General features: G+C 40.7%; 2 protein-coding genes across 6 annotated transcripts; both read right to left on the bottom strand.

Annotated features, from left to right (window-relative positions):
- Positions 1-121: 121 nt before the first annotated feature.
- On the bottom strand, positions 122-13,831 carry mbtd1 (mbt domain containing 1). 4 transcript variants are annotated; one of them, XM_028408194.1, is made up of 17 exons: positions 13,683-13,831; positions 12,458-12,662; positions 12,232-12,365; positions 12,032-12,146; positions 11,869-11,951; positions 11,669-11,786; positions 10,533-10,667; positions 10,351-10,439; positions 10,027-10,261; positions 9,485-9,540; positions 9,181-9,285; positions 8,948-9,095; positions 8,759-8,841; positions 8,408-8,654; positions 7,371-7,442; positions 6,120-6,275; positions 122-5,683 (listed from the first exon to the last, which is right to left on the bottom strand). In XM_028408194.1, exons 1-17 carry the CDS (start codon positions 13,701-13,703, stop codon positions 5,565-5,567), a joined length of 2,121 nt encoding a protein of 706 aa, XP_028263995.1. In that variant the 5' UTR covers positions 13,704-13,831; the 3' UTR covers positions 122-5,564. The 4 variants fall into 4 exon arrangements, with proteins under 4 accessions (XP_028263995.1, XP_028263996.1, XP_028263997.1 ...); XM_028408195.1 differs by having other exon boundaries at positions 8,420-8,654; XM_028408196.1 differs by lacking the exon at positions 6,120-6,275.
- Positions 13,832-14,131: 300 nt separating this feature from the next.
- On the bottom strand, positions 14,132-21,871 carry tdrkh (tudor and KH domain containing). Of its 2 annotated transcripts, XM_028408205.1 has the most exons (15): positions 21,821-21,847; positions 20,351-20,515; positions 19,258-19,418; positions 19,084-19,175; positions 18,547-18,748; positions 18,314-18,453; positions 17,910-18,228; positions 17,662-17,828; positions 17,395-17,570; positions 17,015-17,079; positions 15,856-16,007; positions 15,529-15,639; positions 15,395-15,449; positions 14,730-14,786; positions 14,132-14,657 (listed from the first exon to the last, which is right to left on the bottom strand). In XM_028408205.1, exons 2-14 carry the CDS (start codon positions 20,416-20,418, stop codon positions 14,731-14,733), a joined length of 1,764 nt encoding a protein of 587 aa, XP_028264006.1. In that variant the 5' UTR covers positions 20,419-20,515; positions 21,821-21,847; the 3' UTR covers positions 14,132-14,657; position 14,730. The 2 variants fall into 2 exon arrangements, with proteins under 2 accessions (XP_028264006.1, XP_028264007.1); XM_028408206.1 differs by lacking the exon at positions 20,351-20,515 and having other exon boundaries at positions 21,821-21,871.
- Between the last annotated feature and the right edge of the window lie 72 nt (positions 21,872-21,943).

Here is a 21,943-nt window from a genome sequence, read left to right as displayed (position 1 = left end):
GTAATCAACAAACCTGGCTGAGACTGAGCCCAGTTAGAAGTCAGGAGACACATTAAAAAAAAAACTAAAAACCAAATGATTTGCCACTTGCGTAATAATTTAGAACACAGTGTAAACAAACTTTTTTTTTAAATACTCATCAGCCATTTTATTCAGTGTAAAAGTCAGGTCTTACAAAAATCACCAGATAAACTTTCACAGCCATGCGGAGACATTTCTGCAACGCTTGTAAACAAAGAAGCCGCCCATAACAACCAGTATGATGATCCAAACATTTTGGCTTTATTTACAAAGTCTATCAAAGCTTCATCACAGCACAAATCGACCATATGAAAGGAAAACGTATACACTATCAAAAAAGATGTACAAACTTTCATCTAATAATGTACCTCAAGGGGTCAGTGTTAATATCAATAGATTTATAACTATTAACAGATTTTTTTTTTCTCATTTGTATCCAAAATAAATTTTGCACCATAACCCTCACAATTATTTTCAGACAATAATAATCCCAATACATTAAGTCATCTTTATCAAATATATATAGCACCACGATATAATGGTTTAATATAGGAAGGGGAAGGGGGGGGGGTAATCACATACAAAAGACCCGTGTTAGTATCCAAGAAAAATAAACACAAACAAAAACAAAAAAAAACTCCAGCGTGCTCCTCATCACCGTGCATGTCAGGAAGAATCTATGGAAGCCCATCAGTGCCAAGAAAAGAGAATCATATCAATCAATTCCAAAGTCACAGATTATGGTTTTTTCAAACTCAAAATATTAAATAATACATTAGGTAAAAATGTTAGTAAAACTACATGAATTTCTAGGCCTAATTTTAAATGATAAAATAAAAATAATGTCAATCATTAAATGTGCGTTTTTAGGAGTGTATACAGTTAAAAAAGAACATCAAAATAATCAAGATACACTCAGATTCACGTAAAATTGGTCAAAAACAAAATAAAAAAAAAATCGAAATTTTAAAATTCTCTGGGCATTACTTTTCTTCCATACTTTCCAGATTACAGTGAAAGAGGAAAAACAGACAAGACAGACTTGAGAAACAACCGAAAGCACGATTACGAAAGCAAAACAAAAACAAACACAACAAAGAAACAAGCTCAGCACGACATCGGCACAAAGTGTTCTGTTACATGCATTTGGTTGATCAGTGCATCCAAATCAACTTCCACCTCCAGCTACTGACACCCAAACACTTTAAATACACAGCTACCGTGGATGGAGCTTTGAGGGGGGGATCAGGGTGAAACAAGAACAGAGAATATTTACAAGGAAAAGTGAAGAACTGAATATCCAAAACAGTGTTTGATTGTGCATTTGATTATTTCAGGTTATTCTAGAGGAGGGTAGCAGCAGTTAATCCATAGAACAGTCTTTTATTTTATTTATTTTTTTTGTACTAAGATATTAATGCAGTTTTGTTATGAAGTTTACTTTAATGCTTCTTTCTCCCCCTCCATCGTTAAGAGGAAAATAAACCTCTCTGAATCTTGCCTGTGTGTGAAATGATTGTGAGTCGTTTATTGCTCGTTTAGAAGCTTACTGTGTCCGATCAGAGCAGAAGAACGTCTGAAAGCGAGACAAAAATCACACACAGCCCGTTAAGAAGAGAGAGAAAAGCTACGAAAAACACGAAGGAAAAAAATGCAAACATCCATGTGTTGTGTCACTATGACCATGAAGACAGATTACAAACAAAAAAAATGCACAAAATGATATTAGATATAAGACCTCTGTGTTTGAATATACAGGAAAAGCAGTGCCACAATAACCAGGTTTGATCATTAACTGAATTACAAAGATTTACTAAAAAAAAAAAAATCTATGAATTGAATTTTTGTAAAAAAATCATTTTTTTTTTAAAAAAGCATAATGAAAAATATGATTATTTAAATACGGAGTTTTTAGTTCTTACAAAGTCTTATACGTTAAAAAAAAAACACCACTTGAGCCGACATACCTCTTAAAAAGTACGTTGTTCGCTGCTAAACAAAACAAACAAAACAAACAAAACAAACAAAAGCCTGGTTATTATGGCACTTCTTTAACTCCATACAATAAAAATGCACATGAAGATGCGTTTGAGCTTTTCATACCCAGCGGATTCAGACTAACTGCAACCTTGAGAGGAAAAAAAAAACAAAAAATTTTTAAAAAAAATTTTAAATTTTAAAAAACAAAGAAACACAAACTTCCTGAGAATTGGATCATGAACCTTACTGGTAGAGAGAGAGAGAGAGAGAGAGAAATAATGGATCTTTTTATGGTCACTGAGAAGTTTTGATTTTGCTCTGCATTCGATACAGCCTTTGGCCATACAGTGAGTACTCTATATGAACCCTTGCTCACAAAAAGAAAATCACAGTTATAGAATACCATTTTGTTAAATTATCTCATATGTTAATTATATTCATGTAGTGATCATGATATTTGCGGGTGCTATAAAAATGTTTTTTTTTTTTATTCAACATAGCAAAATAATATGGGATCTATTATTATTGCATAACATTCAAATTAGAAGACTACCTCATGTGCTGTGATAAAATTCTTCCATGTTTGGTGTCTAGTCTTCAAGTGGATCGTTTTTGTTTTTTTTTAGGTAATCAATATTTATTTGCATAATGCTAACACACGGCCATATAGTTCAAACTGTTATTTTAGCTAAACTCGGCTAGCATCAGGAGGTAGTAGATAAAACAGCTGCAAATATCTAGCTCTAAGAAGAATGAAAGAAAGAGCCTTATCATTTCTGACTAATGAGATTTCTACTTCATACCATCATAGTCATGACGAATATATATATGTATATCTATAGAATATATGTATTTATGCCACTTTTAGATCCTATTGTCTTATGTGAATGCTGCCCTCAGAGACTATTGAAAAAGCAGTGCATTGTTTATGTATCATTAAACAGCAAACCTGTCATTCTGTGGCTCAGGTGAATCATAAACTAGCTTGCATACATATGGCTCTGACATGAGAACAACCTAAGCACACACAAAAATAAAAAACAATATTTTTTGCATATTACCCAAATAAAATATACAAACTTGCTTTTTAGACACACACAAAATATAATAAATTGCTGGATCAGAAGATAGGTTGGAGTCCAGCTTCTGGTTTTACAATGACAGGAGCTGGAGTTTGATGCTACACATGCTGACCGTACGGAGGCTCAAGTGTGCCAAGTTTGCAGTACTTTAACTATATTCTCTTTATAACACATTAATTCAAAATGATACATGGACTGAAGTTATGTTTGCATTTAAAGATGTGTAAGCAGAGTGCTCTCCTAGCATTAGATAAGAGTGCCGCAGGAATCGGTTATCAAAGCGTCTGTGAGAGGATGCTATTGTGGTAAACTTGCTGGTGACCTCCAAATAAAATCAATAAATCTGATGATTAGCTTAGAAAAACCTAAATATACAAATGAATTTATTTTTTTATCAATATTCAAAGTATTAATGGAAAATATCCCATTGTTTTTTTGCTGAGGGAACCCATGAGATGCTAACTAGCATGTTAGCCTACATCCGCACATCATTCCTGTTGCACTCCATTACATTACCAATAAAGACATCTGATTGGTCAGTTGGTTAGTTGGCGGGCCTGTTGCCTTCACCTTGTTTTCATCGACATAAAATTCTACTCTTCCACTTGTGTTACTTAGAGACACTTTACAGCTAGAACAATTAGGAAATAAAAATATGAATCTGTACATCTTAAGTCTTAATTGTGTTTTTCCTGCGTCGTTTAAATGTAATTTTTTTTTTAATAAATGTATTAATCGGCTATAATTTAACACTGAGCAGACTCCGTATAAACAAAGAGGAGTGCCAGATAGACGTGAGTGTGTATGTGTTCATCCTCCTCTGGTTATAATTACAGCAGGCAGAAACAGCCGCGTCTAAAGGAGTCGTGATGTCCGACTGTCAGATCAAGAACTGAAGTTCCTCCCCCCCTGACAGCAGCTGTATCCAAAGGTCAAAGGTCAAAGCACACACTGTAGGGTTGGACAGTGGGAATAATGTGTCAGAGTGCACCCTATCATACCAGTAAGGTTTTTTCTTTTATACAATATACCCTGCTGCTCACTTACAGTCACACTGTGCATGAGTTCTTCTAAATGGAAAAAAAACCAATCATTTCCAGAGCTTCATCATTCCTGTTCGACATTACAGCACAAAAACAAGAATTCATTCTGCTAGTTTATAATTCAGGATGTTGTTTTTGTGTGTTGTGGCATCTCTGGTTACTGTATTAGGTCCCTAAACCTCCACAATAAACCACCCTCATTAGATATGTGCTCTCTGTGTTATTAAGCTTATCCTGGCTAATGTAGTCTGTGGTAACCTAGCAGCAGGTTACCAGCTGGACTGTGAAGGAAAAGGTTTGGTAAAAGCCACAGTTTGTGGGCTCAGAATGTGGATCCAAACCAGAAAAACCTGATGATTTAGCTGCATGATGTTAAGATGTACAGTGTTAGCAAAAGCAAAATGGAATGTGCATGTGAGTAAGTAAAAAAAAATGCAGGATGAGTATAAAGCTGCACCAGAGATGAAATCAGAAAATCTATCAGCAACCAGTCAGCGTCGTATACTTTAAACACCCTGTGAAACTGTTTTAGTGCCGGCCCAGCAGTTTTGTTCTGTAATGGCTGAATCAGGAATAAATGCAGCTGTGGAAAACATCTGGCCAATATCCTAAGAAACAAACTTATTAATATATCCGAATAGGTCTCCACATACTATATGAATATAATCACTTTATAAAACAATGCACATTATGTTTTCCACACGGCCACCAAAAAATATAAATGCAAAAATAAGTACATTAAGACAAAAACAACCCCAAAAATCATTACAAAAAAAAAGAAAAAAGGAAAAACTTCAAGTACTATAAACAAAGTAAAAGAATTCCACCTGGCAATATTGTTCAGAAGAAGAAAAAAAAAAATCAGAATATACACAACTCTGCTCCTCTTTCTGCCAGCCTTCCTGCTCCTCAGGCCATTCAGTGGCTGAAAACAAACCAAAACAACTAAAAAAAAAAAAAAAAAAAAAAAAAAGAAGTAAAGACCTGGCTCATTTATTGGTTCTCACAGTTTCTACAGGTCTCTGTGTGCGGCCCAGATTTGTGGCAGAGGCAGGATTGGGCTGACTTTGCAGGACTTTCCTTTTGTTCAAGCCATCCAAATATTTCAGATCAGAGAGGAGAAGAGAGAGAGAGAGAGAGAGAGAGACCAGGGTGGTAGAAAAAGAGAATGCCCAAACATCTGTGACCCAGGCCCGACTCTGGGTGCTTCACAACCCCTCCATCATACAGGCTTTCCTTGATTATGTGCGCACACACACACACGCAGCTACAAGGTTTTGTGGGATGTTCCCTTTCAGAAGCACAAAAATCTACCCCCTTCTCCTCGTCATCACCGTCTCCACGGGCGTCTCCCTGTGGCGTTGGTCTGCAAGTGTAATCCGAGGCTTGTTTAGACTCTCCATGTTTCTGATCTCTGCCGTCAATGACCTTGGGACCCTCAGGGCTCCTGTTTGATGTAGTAGCTGCCCGAGCCGTTGCTCTCCTGGTCTGAGGTGCCCTGTGAGAAAGTGAACTCGTCCACCTCGGCTGTCTCCTCCTTCATTCGCAGGAGAGACTCTACAGATGGGGACAGAGACAGATAAGAGAGAGAACAGCTGAGCCACTTGTGTTCATGCACAAACACAAAAGGAGGGCGTCTTTATTCCAGCTGTTAATATGAACTCCACATGCACGGCGAGCATGAAGAGAACCACTTTAAAATCATAGCGGATGAAACAAACATGCTCTGTGGTTGCTTCAATTTGAAGACAATACCAACACTAGAATCCCTGTGAATTAAATGAGGAGTGCACTTCCACTGTAGACCTTCACTGACATGATGAGAACGATGATAATGAACATATACAAACAGCAGAACATGCAGCATCAGCAGCTCCACAGTGAGGTCCTGTGAGTCAGAGGTCTGTCTCCTGCCATCAAGCCTCAGGGGGGCAGTGCTGGGTTGTTGCTTTTTTTTTTTTTTTTTTTTTTTTAGGCGTTAGTGTGACGTTACCTGATTTGTGGGTTTGGTGGAGGTGGGTTCGGGGCCGGGGCCGAGCAGGCCCCTGGGCAGGGTAAGGGGGCGGACTCTGCTCTTCGTCCCCTGAGAAGCTGCTCCTCCTCCTGCCTGCCTGACTGAAGGGCCGTCGACCAACCGGAATCTTCCTCTCTAAACACCAAGCCAGACTCGAGTAAGCTACCAGGGGCTCATTACACAAAGGGGTTCAAGTCAAACTGGAGCATGTTCTTAGTGATCAGATTGAGTATTAGGAAGAAAAGTTAAAAAGGTCAGAGCTTAGGGTGATTTTTTTTTTTTTTGGAACTTCACATTGTTGTCACTTCCATTGTTATGCCCATCTGAATAAGCCCCTGGTAAACTGTCCTCAGACTGCCAGACTCAAGTAAGCAGATGCACTGTTAACTACCAAATCAAAGCTACAGCAGCGTATCAACTGTGCAGAAGTCTGTGGCTGCCAGCATTTAAATGAAGTCCTGATTTCATTTTCACTTTTCATTAAGTGCCCATGATTAAGATTGAGAAAAAAATTGGAAAGTATATCACATCAATTTGAACATTGTAATTGGTACTGGTAACTTGAGAATAAACTGATTAAGAGCTGTGTTTACTGTGAGCACTGCAGTCAGTGGGGCAGTGTGTTTGTGCACCTCTCATGCACACTGCAGTTGTAATGGTGGTGTCCACAGCAGACACACAGCTGACTGTCAAGGCTAACACATCAAACCCAGTGTGTAAAGGTTTTCAAATCTATACAGATGATCTTGACATTTAAAGGTTCAAGTTCTGCTGTTGTAATTGTGTCTGTGGTGCACACAAAAAGCATTTTATTTAGATTTCGTTTTAATATTGGCAGCCAGTGACTTCCATAAAAAACTCTAACAACTTAGCATTAGCATCTGCTTTTATGAACACCAAGCCTTCCGCTCTCCAATGCCTGAGGTATCTCAAACTCTGAAACAAACAGTGCATTGTCCCACGTGTGCAGGCTACGGTTTAAAACGATCCCACTTTAAAACGAAGGGAAATGACGCTACTTTCTCATTTTGATTTTTTTGGCACGACACCCTGCAATGTGACACACAAAGGGTCCGATGAGAATGTTCCGGACACACCGAGCAAGTGACCGATCAGAGAGCAAAGAGAAAAGTTTTCACCACAGGTGAAGCCAGGAAGAGAAAAAAAAGGAGAAGGTGGAAGGAAGGAGCAGAGAGAATCACGGCTGTGCGTGGAGGATGGAGAACTCACTTTTCTTTTGGCCTTTGTACTGTTGGGCCTTTTTCTTCTGCTTGGGCACCGACTGGGGCATTTCTCTGTTGCCTGAAAATAGACAGCGAACCGTGAGACACTTACTGACAACACATAGTAAAGTAGAAGTCATAAATATGGGAATTCGTATTGGATCCATACAGATCAGATGATCCTTATATACAATGAAACCCTATCCATAATTTTAACTGTAAATATATGCATAAAAAACGATCAATTTAATAGTAATTGGCACATATGAATACACTTATTCAAGTGCTGCTGTCGACAGAACAATTACAGCCAGATGTCATGATACCTGACCAGCTGTTTGTGAGAGCACAATGAAGACGTTCATCCCTGTGGCTTAATTAAAGGGTCGCCTCTCACTTGTCAAATCAACACTGCTGATCTCTTGTAACCTTTCCTCATCAGTGTTTTTGTGTATAAGACTTAAAGCCATGAAACCAACAGCGCCCAGGGGTTGGCGCCATTTAATCTCCTAAAGCTGTTAAGGGTTGTTATAGTAATTTATCGCCCTGCCTTTGACATAAAGGTGTTCTTTTATAGCCCATCTTCTTGCAGGGATGCAGCTGTAACTTTATTAGCAGGAGAACTGCTAATGCCCTGGTCAGGAGCATCATGTTGGTTCTTCATTTCTTGTTCCGACTGTATCTCCTCTAAGATAGGATCCTCGCCGATTATTTTTGAGTACTTTCGAGTACTCGGATCATGCGTGAATGTCATAGTTTTCCCATAGATATGGCTGCAGCGTCATTGCTTCAGTCCGCGACCGCCTCCATACCCGGCGCCAAAACTGTGTGTGTCCGCACAGCGGACCCACGTTTCGAACCCAGGGCCTCTTGTGCCCAAAATGCTGATCATCCCGCTGCACCACGAGAGAATCATTCTCAGTGACGTCACTAACGAGTCATCGAATACTAAATTAGTTGTCGATGCATTTTGTCCTCGAATATTACTCGAGTACTCGACTAATCGTTGCAGCCCTAGTGTGTAAAGAAACAACACAAACTGACTTGTGTTCTTACTCTGTGAGGCTGGGGGTTGGAGCTGGTACCCAGTCAGCTGACACCAACCCACAGGGTAGAGGTCAGGTGACTCGCAATCCACCCACTGGTCATATTCATCCTCCCAGCCGTCGAAGTGGATCCTCAGTAGCCGGTGCACAATCCTAGTCACCGTGGCAACACACACCAGCCGCGGCTCCATCAGATCCACAGCCTCCAGCTTCATGCCTTGCCGGAAACCGTGATTGGGAACCTCCTGGAAGGCAGAAAGGACAGCAGAGGGTTAAAAAAAAAACAACAACACAATGATCATCTCCAGAAATAGAAAGTGAGAAAATATCCCAGGGGAAAGAAGTCTACCTTGTTAAAGAGCTTGACAGGAGCAGCAGATGAACCTGTTTCTCTGAGGTAGTCAAACCATTTAAATGGCAGTTTAGTGTACCCTGGGGAATACGATCAGAGTTTTGATCAAAACGTCAGAAAAACCATATTCAGACATTCACTTAGGCCGTGTGAAGAAAAGACTGATCGATCTCTGAAGTGAAGTACCTCTAGGGGGCGTGAGTTCAATGCTGTTGATTTCACAGAAGCCTACAGGAAAGATGGAGGGTGAGGTGCTGTGGTAGCAGAACCAGTCTGATCCATCCACTGCCTCCGACCCGTCGATCCCAATCATGAGGTACCCGTCTGCCAACACCTAGACAGCAAGAAAATTATTTCATCTTTTAGATACACAGCATGTCATCGCTTTGACGCCATTGTAGCATCAGAAACAGACCCACCTTTCTTACAGTGGCTACACATATAGCTGAGAGGTTGAGGGGGTCGATGGATTCTAGCTTCATTCCCTCTCTGAACCAATCCGCATTCTGGTCCACATCTCTTACCTGAAACACACACACATAACAATGAAAGCACCACACAGCAGCTGATGAATGCCAAAACATTCATTCTTCAATGCTACAGGCTACCAAAATGAGAAATAAGAGAGACTCTGATCATTAGCTCTGTTAACAACTTGAATTAATTTAATTCACATTGTTGTCCGAACAACAACCTGAAGAGAAAAATCAGATTTTTTTTTACCTTCTGGAAGTACTGTGCAGGAGCATCAACCTGACCTTCAGTTTTCTTTGTAATATCTGGAAAATGGCAAATAAAAATGAGGTGTCCGCCTGAGGAAATGATGCTACAAAAAAAATCCCTGAGTATGACATCAAAGGAAGTATGAAACTACATCTGAGGACGAGCTGGGCTTTGGGTTGCACTTAAAAAAAAATAAATGTTTAAATTCACCTGCAGAAAAAGAGAGAGCTCAGCTCAGAAACAGAAGCAGGTTACTCCATCATCATCATCATCATGCACACCGCATCTGCCATTAACTGTGTTTAACTCCTAATATTCTGCTGCCCCAAAAATGAACCAAACTGTACCTCTGTCACAAGGTTTTAAGCATTCATCTGTGATAGAGTGCACAGACAGCAAGATGCTGCATATGACAGACACTCAGTGCTTCAAGTGCATATTTGTAACAGCATGCTTTACTGCAATGTAAAGTCCTGCACGCTTAATGGAAACTTCATAATCATGACAAGAAGCAGAGAGAACCTAAACACAGGTATACCTACCGGAACGTTTGAAGCGGTGTCCGATGCTTCGTGACCAGCCTATATTATGAATGAGGGGACTAAACATGTGGCACCAGAAGTCATCTGACCCGTCCTGGCTTTCCTCATAGACCAGCCTGAGGCGACCTCCGATTACCTGCTCCACCAGTGCCACCCGTGTCCGGCACAGGTAGTTCTTATCCACTACCTCTACCCGCATCTGCTTCTTAAAGGGGAACTGCATGTTCTCGTGTACCTATGAGAAAAAAAAAGTTTTTTTTTGAAAGATTAATATTTAAAATAAATACTTCACAAGGCTGGACAAAGCAGTGAGATGCACCTCACCTTGGAATTAAAGTCAGGTGGCAGTGTTTTAGCTCCAGTGAGACGCTTCACAAGAAAGGCTTTCCAGTTAGAGTACTTATGCTGTATGCCTGTGGAGAGATTACAGAATAATTACCACCGACATCAAAGAACACCAGCAGCTTCAAAGACAAATCTTTGACTGCATCAGGCATAACACCTACTTTTTGGAGGTACAAGGGGTTTGCTATTAGAAGCACACCATCCCACCGGGTGCACCTCTGGGATGCAGAGATTACACCAGAAGTCTTTACTGATGTCATTGTCAAAGCCCTCATACCGCAGGAGAGCCTTAAACCCTGCAGAAAGACAGAAAATACAGATGAAGAGACTGGTCCTGTAACTTTCTTTTAGTCTTAGTCTTTAACGTGTGTACTTGTGTAGGTATAAATGTTGATTTTGGGCTGATTTTGCTGATAAAAGTAACTCCCTGCTGTGTCTCTTTTATCTGATGTACAACAGGTTTGTTACACAGCACACACTGGGAGGAAAAGGAATATTAAATAACTAGAAAAGGGCATTTCCTGAAGAAAATGCAAGTTTGATTGCTGCAGCTGAAGCATTGCTTTGAACGCTGATGTGAAGGATTGCTCTGAATTGCTGGAGAATCTGAGCAATTCAGAGCTTTGTATGCCTCTGTGTGTCAGCCTGTCACCATGGTAACAGCAGAGGAGACCTCAAAAACCACTCCAACTTTGAGAGCCTGGTGTGCGGAAACGATTCGGAATTAGAAAAGTCTGAATACAGGTTTGATAGAGCAGCATCTAATGAGCGTTTTAAGACTAAACTGGTCTGTAGTCTGTAGCTTGAAATTTGTAGGAGGAGATACATTTGGCAGATGACCCTCGTTGAAGGGCTCTCTCATAGACTCCCATGTTAAAAATGACACCGAAATTGCTTAATATTTTAAAAATTATAATATTTTGAAAATAACTTGAAGTTGACCCCGAATGTCCTCTATGAGATGAACATTTTGATAGTTGAATGGCTGAAATCGGTCAATGTATGCTGAAGATACGCTGTGCCAAAAAACTTACGGAAGAATAAAAAAGAAGAAAGAGGGTGGAGAACAATAGTTTGATGGCCTAGCAATGGCAATCAAACTAATAAACTGTGGAAGGATACAGGATCAGGCAGAGCAGTCATGTGTAGAACTTTTGCTAGATCCAGCAATGAAGTTACACATGACTGCCAGGAAATCAACACCCACTTAAAAGCCTAATAGTATTCATTTCAGAATGCATTTTTATACAGAAACCATATGACTTTTCTCATTTTTCTAATATAAATGCAGTCTTACCTGCTAGCTTTATAATTTCTGCTATCCAGTACACCTTAGTGGAGAGGCTGGTATCAGAGTTGGGCACTTCAATCCTCACACCTTCCTCGATGTCTCCCCAGCATGTCCCCATAGGGGCCTGAGAAACAGAGGAAGCAGTGACGGTTTTCCAGCCATGAAAGCATCTAAATCAACAGTCACTGTGTAGAAGCTTTACTTACATGTTTGAAACAACTGACCGGAGCTCCGACCGTGTTATTGCTACAAATATACCGCCCCCAGTCAAAGCTCTCTGGAGGGACCACTGAAGAAAAACAATAAACCATGTAAACAGAGCGGTATTGTTAACCCATTACTCATCATGGCTGCTGTCTTTAGACCTACCAGCTTTTGATTTGGCCTGGTTCTGTTGACTTGCTTGGTACTGGGCATAAGCTGCCAGCTTTGCCATGAGAGGCTGTTTCTGTAAGACTTTTGCCTTTTTTGTTGGTGGTTTGCCCTTTAAAAACCAAAGCAGACATTGATATTAATACGACTACACATTAATTGTGGATAAGCTGCTAGTATGCTTGTAATGTCTTCACCTGGAGTCTTGCCAGAATGCTAGCTTTTTTAGAATTTGAGGAATAACTCCTGGAGCAGGACACACTGCAGAAACGCTTAGTCTTAGAGTAAAAAGCATCTCGCACTCCAACCATCCCACACATCTCACAGGTGGCTGTGAAGAAAACACCACAAAACAAAAATCTATTACAATCATCACACTTCAACAAGCCTTTGAAAATTTAAAACAAATTTTCATTCACTGACCCATTCCAGCCTTGCCATCAGGGTATGTGTAGACTTGACCATTGTTTTTGATGATGGGCAGGCTGGCGGGGATGGAAGGCACCACCTCATCCTCACTGTCCTCTGAGCTGGAGCTGCTGGTGGACTCCTCGCTGCAGCTGTCATAGCCATCAAACATCCCGAACGAGTCTCTCCGCTTACGCTCTGAACGTGGGGTGCGTTCAGCCTTCAGAGGCACAGAAATGACAAAAACAGGATGAGCAAATAAAATACTAATATTAAAAGTGTTTTCCATCACATATATATATATATATATATATATATATATATATATATATATATATATATATATATATGAAGACACCAGCATGGATTTGCAGAGACAAAAAAAATAAAATTGCTGCATTTTTACACCCCATGAAAATCAATAATTCAAGGATCTCTTGCAAAATCTTGCACACAATTTCTGTTTAATTATTCTTATTCATTCATTAAAGTAATTAATTTATTTCAGCTCTATTAAATTCTGTTAATAACATTAGTTTCGGTTTTGATGTCGCGTTGTAATCTGCTTCAGAATCCGATCTGGACACTTAGCAGTGGACGCAAAATGGAAATTAGTCTTAAAACACATTCAGAAAAGCTACATTTGAATATAAATATTGGTTTGAAGATCTAAAAAAATCGGCAGGTCTAGCTTAATTAATATACAGCATCCGGAACAATGTTAAATGTTTACTGCTGTCAAGGCTTTTACTACTTCCTCTTCCCAGCATCACAGGTGAAATGTAAACTGGCTGCGCTTACATTAATTATTTTGCATGTAAGAATCCTGAAGGAAAACAAACAGTGTATCTGTTAGCAACATTATTTCTCGCTGAATTTTATGCGACTGAAATAGAACAGCTAACTAGTACATAAGCTAAAATATGAGGCGGCCTTATCAGAAATAGCTTCTGATGCTAACTAGCGCTACCGCTGCTAGCTAGCGGAAATGTTTTTATTGACAAAAGCGTCAATATTTTCATTTGCGGTGCAAAGTCAAAACTACATATGCGTAGTTAAAATACACGTTAGGTTCTTTTATTTTTACCATTGTGTTTGGGGGAGCTGTGTTATATTTTAATCTTGCGAAAGCACTAGCTAGCTACCATAAAAAGATAATAACAAAGGAGGAGCGCTAGCCCAAAGCAAATCCTCTGGAGTCGGAGGCTTTGCGGCCCTAAAATGTTTCAAACTCACTCACCAAATCCCTTGTGTCTTCCATCAGCCCTTCATATAGATAACGTTCTAGTTAACTGTGCTGCCCAACGCAAATAAAACCCCCTACGCTGGGGATAAATTTGGCTTTGAAGCACTAAGGTCTAAAATGAATACTACCAAGCAGGATATCAACAAATTACTCTGCTTTTCTGCGCATGTGCGAGCGTAACCTACTTTCGTGTGATTGGTCAATCCGGAATGGAGGTCATCGACCGATACAGAAACAAAACAGTGGACTGTGCGAAGGAAATGAATGAATGGCCTCGTCATTACCAGCAGAGTAAAACTTGTCCACATCAACACTATTATGTGAAAATAATACAAGTTGCAGATTTAACGTTAGAGAATTTCCTGGTAAAAACCGGAAGATCATTCACTTTTATTCCAAAATATGCATCTATACTGTAGTATGAAGCAAACAAGACAAACTTGTGAAATAAAATAAATCCTTTATTATAATATATTGCATTCTAATAAACCTCCTTCATTTATGATGCAGTAGATTTCACCTTTTCACAATGAACTCAATCTGAGAACCACATTCATTTCCAAAAAAATATTTGTAGGTGAAGCCCAATGTACAGGCAATTAAATTTGAATATACGTACAATGGAGAGGAAAACAAAAATATATATATATAAAGCCATTAGTAGCCACAAACCAGCTGCGCTCTGGACTTCTATCACAGTGCTTTTCAACAATAACACTGGCACTCTCTTTGACAAAATATAGTAACAACATATTTAAGCAAAGCAGCATTGGGCACAACAAACAAAGGCAAAACACAAGGAGTTCATGACTGATGTAACAACAATAAAGTGAATATGCCTGGAAGAACTGTTGCGAGAACTGTAGGTAAGGCTTCACGATGAGGATTTATGTGGTTGAGCTTGGGGTCAGACAAAGAGAGCTCCGCTTCATCTTACTTGGACCGATGCAGAGGAGTGGATGGTCAGTGCTGGGAAACAGGAGAAGGTGAGAAGGTCATTCATATCACAGAGACATTTCTCTGCCTAACATTTAGATTCACCTCATATCAGCTCATCCTCTACAGCATCATCAACGCTTCCTGAGATGGAGGCAGCTTCTGAAAAAGAAACACAATCATTACAGCACCAGTGAGAACAACTGGGTCTGCCGATTATCCAACTTGATAAAGTGTAATACAAATTTTTGTTAAGTTCTAGGATTGTTTGCAAGGTCAAGGATCTGTGTGCAAACTGTGAAGACTCAGATTGAGCCCATTTGATAAAATTATTACATTGTGTGGAAGTACTCTGAGTGAAGAGAGAGTTTTATTTCTGCTGCACTTTGTAAAGATTAAACTTGCTACATGAGACCAGGGCGTTGAGCTGGTGAGCAGCTTTTCTCCACTCTGTTGTGATTCATTTCTAAAGTCGAGGAGTAAAAGCCAGCATGTGGTCTCCAGTCATCTCATCACTGGTTTGATCCCCCACTGTGCTACAAACTCACCCAACAGGATGCAGAGGAGGAGGGAAAGTGAAGTTGTGAAGTGTAAAGTTGGCACAGAGAACTGGGACACCTGATGGTGTAGGCTAAGCATGACTCAACAATGTGAATCACTGAGTTGTGAATGCAGAGGAGGGACTGTCTTTTAGAACAGAACACAGAGAGGATGGCACAAGTCTTCACTTTGTGGTAAAAAGGGCCTTCTTAATATACCAGTGTACTCACCTGATAAACTGATACAGGACAGACTGAGCTCTGATGACGCTCCTATTACATCATCCTGCAGAAAGACAAAAAAATGAAAGTAACCACAGGTGTCGATGCGAAGTCAAGTCTCTCTTCTTTTACTAAACACTCACCAACATCCTCTGCAGACAGCCCAGATTGTCACCTTCAGTTTTCCCGTTCATTACTTCCTGGAAGCTGACAGCATGTCCCAACCGTATGAGCTCCTCGCCGATATCCACAGTCTGAGATGGAGAGGAAAGAGGGTGAGAGACAAACCACAGACATCCAGACAAAAAAAGTACTCAAAGCGCTTGTGAGCAACTTGGGGTTAAGCGTCTTGCCCAGGGACACATTGGCATGCAGCTAGGGTGAGGGATCAAGCCGCCAACCCTGTGATTAGTGGGCAACCGCTCTTACCACCTGAGCCACAGCCGCCCCAAATTAAAAAGCAGTCTGACCTTGCCCTCACTGTTGTCAAAGAGCTTGACACTGGGCCAGGAGGAGATGTCAGAGTGAGAGTAGCTGCAGAGTTTGGCCTGAAGAGGTCTCCACAAGGCACAATGTGTCAGCCGTTCAAACTCATCTAGGGCGGCCTCAGTCCACAGTTCTCCTGAAGAGCAGCAGCAGCAGCACAGTTAAAACATGAAACATGCAAAATCAACCGTAATCAATAGGGATGCACCGAATTTTCGGCCATCGAAACACTTTTTTCACCGAAACAACTCAGCCGAAACAGGATGCTGTGATGTCGCAACCAGCACTGGCTTGTCTGGATGCTCCAGCATGTTTTCGGTGTCTTTTCTTGCCCCATTTGAGCAGCTAACTACAGAGATCAGCTCCTCTGATGCATCTACAGCTGACGTTATTCTTTTAAACGCAGCACTAAGCTCTAAGCAAAGAGGTTGAAACGGACCACGGAGTGAAAACAGTGCACTCGTAGTCCGTCAGCACATGTTTCACTGAGATCTACGGTATTGATCCGCGTTATAAAGATCATACTTGGATGTGTAATAAAAAATAATGCAGCGCGCACGAGAAATGATCCAGGCTGCGTGGATGCGTAGAACCCGCTTGGAGACAGAGAAGCGCACAGCTGATGTGTTCAGTCAGATCCTGCAGTAGAGTGCCTCAAAAAATCATAGACAGGCTGTTCTGTTCTGATTTACTATATATATTTACTATATATATATATACTATATATGACATTAGATTTATTTTTCTGCTGGACATTTTTTTAATTTGACAAAATGTTTATTTATGCACTGGCCCTATTTAAATAAGATGCACACATAAGATATTTTATGTTATATATATATATATATATATATATATATATATATATATATATATATATATAACATAAAATATCTTATGTGTGCATATCTTTGAAATATTAATATTAAGTTGTGCATTTGCAATGCTTTGATTTTAGTGAGGTTAGTACACAGTTGCATAAATGCAATGGTACTAATAACTGGCATAATAGGTTTGTTTCGGTGTTTCAGTTTTCGGCCTTGGATTCCTCATTTCCGGTTTTCGGTTTCGGCCAAAAATATTGGTTTCGGTGCATCCCTAGTAATCAACTGAGACTTTCACTGCCTGTGTGGTGAAGTTTACCTTTGGGCCTCACTCCTGCCAAGTTGCACTCAATAGCTTGGAATGGTAAACTGAGGAAGTCACTCCTGAAATGTTAATGAGGCAAATATAGAGCTTAGCATAGGCTAACTTCAGTCAAGTGTAGATTACAGACTTTAGCGCTCCACCAGAAACATTCATCACAAACCACACTACAGATCTCTCATAGCAAGAGCTGTGTTTGTCTTCAGAAGGAGGAAGTGAAAAGAGTTTGAATTCTCATTGATCTTTCTGTGCAGTGAGGAACGATCAATGACATCCTTCCATTTCACTGCTCTATGGATCTTTATCATATACATTTATAATAAAGATTTAATGTTGTTTCTGTCGCGGTCGACACCTTTCAAGCTCAGCTCTCATACCTCATTCGGCAGAGGCTTTCTCTTGGCAGCTCCCCGTTGTCTCCATAGTCTACATAGTAGAGGTCCACCAGTCCAGAGCCCAGGACTCCCAGCACTCTCGCCCTGTTCCACGAGACATGGTCTCTGTATGGAGCTGCTACAATATCCCCCACCACGATGGTCTCGACCCGCTGCTCCTACAGACCCGCAGAAACACTTAGAGCCATATGATCTCTCCCTCCACCATGGATATGTCTCAAAGACAAAGGCAGCAGGATATGTCCTTACCGTGGGGTCCCCGCTGCTGTAGAAACGGTTCATCTCCTCTGTCAGCTTGTCCAGCTGAAGGGAACGAACCCCCAGGATTTGAATCCAGAAGTGGTTTGGGTTTTCTGATGCAGACACATAAACTTCAAGGTGTTCGTCAGGCTGGAAGCTCAGGTCCGGGCTAGGAACTGAACACAAAAATGAAATATCTTAAGAGTGACTGCAAGTGAGTGGTTGAAGTGATTTTTCTAAAGTAACAGGAAACGAACTTTCAAACTTGGACACATCTGAGAGTGAGTCTGTGGAGAGGCTCTCCTCCACCTCCTCGCTGTCTGTCATGCTTTTCAGCTCCTCAATCTTATCAAATATATTCTCTGCTTTTCCTGTGGTGCCATTGATGTGGACAACTCCATTCTTCTCTGTCTGGGAGAAGGGGCCGTTGTTATTCAAGCCTTGTGGTGGTTCAGTCTTGGTGTCATCTGGCTTCTGGTTCACGGCAGTGTGGCCACGTTTCTGCCGCTGAGCAGATGACTGTGAGATCTTTGACCTCACCATTGTGTCCTCTTGGACTTTATCTAGAATCATCTCCTGCAGATCACAGAAGAAGAAGGAATATATATTGTCAGTAAAGTGCTCACGTAGAGGACTGAGCACATGTGCCATCCTTCTTTACCTTGGCCTGTTTCACATCCTGTCTGGTCCCTGTTATTGTCACACTACCCGTCGCTCCCGGACCATGGGACTTCTCTTTTTGACAGTCCACTTTGGCCCCAGTGGTCCTCCTAATCAGTTTTACATTTTCTCCACCCCGACCTGGAAACCAATTTATTAAAACTTTTTTGTTGGATTTCCATGTTTGTAGTGGAGAGAAACACAATAACATGTATGTCAGGGAAATCATTTTACCTATTATACGTCCAAAGGAGGTCTGGGGAACCTCTAACACCTCTGATACAGGTTCACATTCTATAACCAGGTTCTCTAGGACACAGCGGGCCAGCAGGACCTGCTCCTCAGAGCCCTGCAGCAGGAAGGACACAGCCGTCTTAGATCCAGGTTCCTCCGGGTCTGCCAAAACCCTCACCTGAGCTCCAGACTTCTGGGTCACCTGAAAGAGAGCGACACACAGGAGAATAATGACTGGCTTGATTTCAGAAATACACACACTTTAAGACCTGCTTTTGATTTTCCATGGTACTCACTGCTATTTAGTTTAGTTAATACTATCAGTTTCATGCAGAAATATGAATCCATAGATAACACTGACAATAATGAAGCATTCAGGGGTTTCTGTGTGGTACTACAAAAACAACATCAAATCATATTCATGGTAATAACATTAGAGTGACCACTCATCAGGTCATTGGTTCTTTGTTGCAATGGAAATAGAATGTAGCTAAAAATAAAGGTGACAGATGGGGACAGACATGCTGAAGTACCTACCATGTCCAAAAGCTTGGCATGACATCTGGACATGTTTCTATAGACGTCTACAGGAAGAGTCATCTTGGACACCTCAGTGCTGGGCCCCTGACCTGTTAATGGACATCAGATGACTTGTATTCGTGTAATTTTTACACTAAATGGGTTTGGAGCTGCGGCACGGCAGGTACTCACTGCTGCTGGTGCTGTTTATGTGACGATAGACGATGTAGCCCACTGTGGCTCCGACAGACAGACCTGCAGCCAGAGCCATGAGTTTGCCCGAGCTCAGGCTGCTCTTATGACCCTCCTTCACTGCATCCATGACGCGCCGTGCACCCAGCGGGATGCTCCACCTTAAACGCAGACATGACACACATGTTTCTGTCTGCTGATCTCATCTGTTCCATCCATGTACTGTTTAGCATCAGTACATCGGCGCCCATGTATGAAATGATGTTACAACAACTGCGTTCACCTTCACTGCAATGTAGAATGCATTCGCTGGTGTCAAGTACACACCTCAGCGTTTTTTGTTTTTTGTTGGCTTGCGGTCATGCAGCACAAAAATTCAAGCATTAGCCAGCCTGAACACAACAGATCAGGTGTTCTCAAAAACTGTCGCATTACAGACCCCTCATTGATAAGGACGTCTCTGTGGAGAGATGAGGTAAGCTTGGCAGCAGCTTCACATAAGTGACAATTTGAGGTCAAGCCACCATCTTGTCATGATGGCAGTTAGTATAGTGATGCTTAACTGTGTAACTAAATTATAGTGGTAGCTGTTTTGGGTCAAAGACCTCCTGGAGGTCCCCTCAGCCCACTTTGAGAACCACTGCAGGAAAATATTCCAATGTAGTCTTTTACTTTCTCAGACTACATCTCTTGCCAAAACCATTAGCCTGCATAAAAAACGTGCACAAGCAAACACACATTCTGTCCCCTAAATGATTAAACATTTAGTTCATATAATGTACATTCACATACACGCAGCACTGCACTTTATATGAAGCCAAACCCGCAGCAGCCTTGACAATAACAGCAAGGTGTAATGCACTGAAAGCAGCTGCACACACCGAAAACCATTTACTGTAGTTGGCCAACCTCCAGCCATTCCATTAACTGATGAATATTTGCATCCAATTCTTTCTGAAGCTTTTCCATGCAACTACTACCACTCATAAACGGAAATAAATCGAGTGCACTGGAGGTAAACCAACGGTGAAGGAGATTAGGACCACGCAGGTCCAAGGAGCACACGGCACCACCATGCAGATGCGTGTCTCACTGGGAGAAGAGGGCTCTGGGGCTGTAGTTCAGAAACACATGGGACTTGGACACTCCAACATCCATCATGGAAGAATCGTGACAATAAGACACAAATCTTCTCCAGTCCCGGCTCTGATTTTTTTTTTCTTTTGTCTGTGTGTGTTTACATCCGAGTTCAAAACCTCTGACAGACAGGTAAAAGGGGGAAGAAAGGTTCAGCATTTCAAGCAGCAACGTCACTTTCATGTCATTTAGAAGGTCTGTGTAATGAGCAGAAATATACTTACTTAAAAGAACTTAGTGTCAAAAAAACAACTTCATAATGTGGTCACGGATTCTGCAAAACTAAATTCTATCTCCACTCTGGCGACCCGGTCTGATCCTGAATCTTATTTAATAAATATGTTTTAATGTGGTTTCTGGAATTTGTACAAATATCAGCAAACTAGAGTTACATTTTCTAAATTGTCTTCAGATCATTCCAGAAGTAAATACATCCATTAAATATCTAAGAGTGTGAATTAATACTGATCACACTTACATTTGCAATGTTGCATTCTATGTGTCAGTTGTTGGAATAAAATCAAAAATTCTAATCTAATCTAATCTTTTAATCTAAATTTAACTACAGGGAGTAATACTTGCACACGCCATGTTCACCTACGTCCATCCTCTGATGATCACTGTCCAGATCTCAGTGTTTTTGACTAAAAACTGACAGATTACAGATTAATTTGTATGATTATTGTTTGCAAAAACTCATTTCTTTCACGTGCATTTTTTTAATCTGTAAAGTACACATGATAAAAACAAAGAAAGGCTGTGAAACCTGCCCTTTTCTCCCGTCTTCTTCAACACCCTGTGTGTAGTCAGATATTTATCATGCACAGCTACAGCTGTTAAATATTCATCATACTCCTGTATTTCGTTATTTTTAACGAACCGAAATTGAACCGAATCGCAGAGTTGTCCTAATACTACATATATAGACTTCGTTCAAATCATTTTAAGGAGGAATGTTTAAGCGGTAGCAACTCAACTTTAGATTTTTACAATTTTCCAACGGAGTTCGGCGTCACACCCCTCGACCCCAAAATGTTTCATTTTTATACGCTTCTGTCCGGATAACCTTAATATTTACAACTTTGCGTTTTATTGTCAATGTGGACTATAATGCTGTTAACAACATGCCGCTAAACAAAATATAATCTAAACAAGACAAGACAGAATTTCTCCATTTCCGCCGAGCTGTCAAAACGACCGCAAAACACACGCTCTCCTCTCAGCTAGCCAAACAAGCTAACATTAGCTAAGCTAGCTAAGCTAGCTGCTAGTTTACGGATGCAAGCAAGTCAAACATTCAGAAAAAAAAAGAAAGCAAACGCGTTAGAGCGTACATAGATCCTTATTATATCTCGTTGAACTGTTTTCATTACGTTGTGTCATTTAAAATAAACAGCAAACAGATGTTAGAATGAATGACACTTACAGACAGTCCTCTGGCTCTTTCAAATTGATCCTAGCTGCAAAGGCTGTAAAGCTAGCAAGACCACGCAAGCGCAAAGAAAACCGGAAGCTCTATTTACAAGAAGGATTTAAAACATCTGGACGT

This window comes from Parambassis ranga, chromosome 6 (genome assembly GCF_900634625.1).
Source record: "Parambassis ranga chromosome 6, fParRan2.1, whole genome shotgun sequence".
NCBI classification, from domain to species: Eukaryota; Metazoa; Chordata; class Actinopteri; family Ambassidae; genus Parambassis; species Parambassis ranga.
Note: the sequence above shows the minus strand (reverse complement) of the source record. Positions and strands in the feature narration are given on the sequence as shown.